At 40.1% G+C, this 3,175-nt stretch overlaps 1 protein-coding gene across 1 annotated transcript; it reads left to right on the forward strand.

Moving 5' to 3' along the window:
- The first annotated feature begins 647 nt into the window (after positions 1-647).
- LOC130957129 (uncharacterized) lies at positions 648-2,839 on the forward strand. Its single transcript, XM_057884015.1, has 2 exons — positions 648-736; positions 1,543-2,839. Exons 1-2 carry the CDS (start codon positions 648-650, stop codon positions 2,837-2,839), a joined length of 1,386 nt encoding a protein of 461 aa, XP_057739998.1.
- Positions 2,840-3,175: the final 336 nt, after the last annotated feature.

A 3,175-nucleotide genomic window follows, 5' to 3' on the forward strand; every position in this document is an offset into this window, starting at 1 on the left:
TTCCTAATCAATAAGATGCATACTCTAGAAATTCCAAGGGAGGACGACTCGGGAGACTAGTACTCTCGGTTATAGATTGTAGGATTGTTTGGTGCGAAATTTAAGTGTCGATTGGACTATACTCACGATCGTATTCATCATTGAATTCTAAATCGACATGCTAAATTTCGTTTATCAGTCTGTCCCTTAACTCTTTTGGAGCCATTATCTCCACGGTTCACCTTTGTGTTAAGTTCCCTATGCAGGATAACATGGCGGCAACAGTGCATGCCGAACACAAAGAGGCTAAACAATGCTACAATGCAGGATTGAAAGCCACCCTAAAGGAGATCATCACAAGAGTCTACTCTGTTTACAACTCGGAGAGCATTCCAACTTTGGCCGAGTTGGATCCAAGGAGTAACAACAGTCGCCTCGCTATAAAGGATGACCTAGAAAAGGTACAACTAGGGAGTGCGGATCAGTTTACTAACATCGGTCCTATTTTCTCTACAGGAATGAAACAAAATCTAATTGAAACATTAAAGTCCAATTCCGACCTATTCGTATGGACACCTACTGACATGCCAGGAATCGATCTGAATTTCATATGTCACAAGTTAGCAGTCAGCCCTAGTGCCTGACCTATAAGGCAAAAGAAACGAAACATGGGCACAAAGAGAAGAAATGCAGTAACAGCAGAGACACAGAAGTTACTCGATGCAGGTTTCATCCGAAAACTTCGATTCTCCTCATGGTTAGCCAAGTGGTAATGGTAAATAAGAGCTTGGAAAAATGGCGTATGTGTGTGGACTTCACAGACCTAAACAAAGCCTGCTCATAGGAGTCTTACCACTCCCAAACATTGATAGATTGGTAGACGACACATCGGGTTTCCTAGTGCTTAGTTTTATAGATGGCTACTCTGGCTACAACCAAATACTAATGCATCTAGATGACGAAGACAAAACAACGTTCGTTACTGATCAAGGAAACTTTTGTTATAAAGTCATGCCTTTCAGACTGAAAAATACATGAGCAACTTGTCAGAGACTAATGGACAAAGTCTTCAAAGATCAAATTGGCCGAAACATTCAAATATATGTCGATGACATGGTGGTTAAATCAAGCTCAAAACAACAACATGAGGCCGATCTTAATGAAGTTTTTCAACAACTTCGAAAGTACAATTTGAGACTAAACCCAGAGAAGTGCCCATTTGGAGTACATGGAGGTAAATTCCTCGGATTCCTACTAATAAACAAGGGGGATAGAAACCAACCCTGACAAGTGTCAAGCCGTGATAAACATGCAATCACCTCGGTCCATCAAGGAAGTGCAGCAAGTCACAGGTTGCCTAGCAGCCCTGTCCCGATTCTTACCTGTAGCAGCTGCTCACTTCTTCAACACCCTGGGAAAGGCCGAGAAATTTGTCTAGATAGAAGAATGTGAAAAAGCCTTTATCGATTTCAAAAACCTCCTAGGTTCACCACCCATACTTCAGAAGCCCTAACAAGGTACACTCATTTACTTATTCCTTTCAATTTCAACTAACACGGTTAGCTCCGTGCTTGTAACAGAAACAGGAAAAGAACAACACCCAGTGTATTTTGTGAGAAAATTACTACAAAATGCCAAAACAATATACCCAACGATAGAAAAATTAGCATTCGGCTTGGTCATCACAGCTTGGCGCTTACGGCATTATTTTCAGACGCATCAGATAATAGTTCGCTTCGGTCAACCTCTACGTCAAATATTATCAAAACTAGATCTAGCAGGACAACTCACAAAATGGGCAATAGAGCTCTCAGAATTTGACATCTCCTATCAATCACGAGGATCTCCTAAAGTCCAAGCACTAACCGACTTTATTTCGGAATTCACCAACACAGAAGAAATGGTCACGAAATGGGAACTATATGTAAATGGTGCATCAAATGAGAGCGAATGTGGAGCTGGGATCCTACTAAAAGGCAACACAGGAGTGCACGTCAAACAGTCAATAAAATTTCTCTTTCAAGCCACCAACAACCAAGCCGAATATGAAGCATTCCTTGTAGGCCTAAGGTTAGCAAGAGAAGTAAAAGTCAAAAACCTAAAGGTATATTGCGACTCCCTTCTTGTAGTACAACAGGTAACTGGTCATTTTCATGTACGAGACCCACTACTAGAAAAGTATTTAAATTCGGCAAAAAACATGATACAGCATTTTCAAAATTTTGAAATATCACATATACCTAGAGAACAAAATTGTAGGGCGAATATTTTATCCAAATTAGCTATATATAGGGTAACTAATTCATCAGACAAATTATCACATCTTACACTAACAAAACCAAGTTTAGATATCAAATCTGTTCTAAGTGTGTCACAGGAAGAAGATTGGCGAAACCCATTCATTTGCTATTTGAGAACTGTAGAAATACCTGAAAACGAAAACCCGATGTCATTTAGACATAAAGCAATCCATTACACCATGATGGGAGCTGACCTATACAAACGGGGTATCTCTAGACCATTGCTAAAATGCCTCGGCCGAGTAGATGCAGAAAACGCTATCGCCGAAATCCATGATGGAATCTGTGGACACCATGCTAGAGGCAGAAGTTTGGCCACAAAAATTGTACGAGCAGGATACTACTGGCCGACGTTACGAGAAGACTGTAGAAACAAAGTACAAAAGTGCGATGCATGTCAAAAATGTGTACCACTCATCCATAGCCCAATCGAGTTGTTGCACACCTTGGATATTAGTTGGCCTTTTCATAAATGGGGGATGGATATACTCGGCCCATTCCCGGTAGCACCAGGACAGGTAAAATTCCTATTAGTAGCAATTGATTACTTCACAAAATAGGTAGAAGTACAGCCACTTGCGAAAATAACCTCGGACAAGGTACAAATGTTCATTTGAAAATATATTATATGTAGATATGGTCTGCCTAGAAAAATCATTTTTGATAATGGTCGGCAATTAACTGATAAGAAAATTGCTTCGTTTTTAATTGATCTTCATATGCTAACAAGATAATTTTGTAGGTTCTAAGAAAAAAGTTAACAGATGTAAAGGGACGCTGAGCCAAACTCATACCAAAAATATTGTGGAGATATAACACAACACCACAATCCACAACAAACAAAACCCCGTTCTGGCTAGTATACGGCACAGATTGCTTGATCCCCATTGAGGTCG

The sequence above is a fragment of the Arachis stenosperma genome, chromosome 10 (assembly GCF_014773155.1).
Source record: "Arachis stenosperma cultivar V10309 chromosome 10, arast.V10309.gnm1.PFL2, whole genome shotgun sequence".
NCBI lineage: Eukaryota > Viridiplantae > Streptophyta > Magnoliopsida > Fabales > Fabaceae > Arachis > Arachis stenosperma.

Excerpts from the sequence above, each read along its gene's own strand:
- LOC130957129 (XM_057884015.1), top strand. The coding sequence starts at position 648 with ATGGGCACAAAGAGAAGAAATGCAGTAACAGCAGAGACACAGAAGTTA. Across the intron at positions 737-1,542 it reads AAACTTCGATTCTCCTCATG|CTCCGTGCTTGTAACAGAAA; the intron begins GTTAGCCAAGTG and ends TAACACGGTTAG.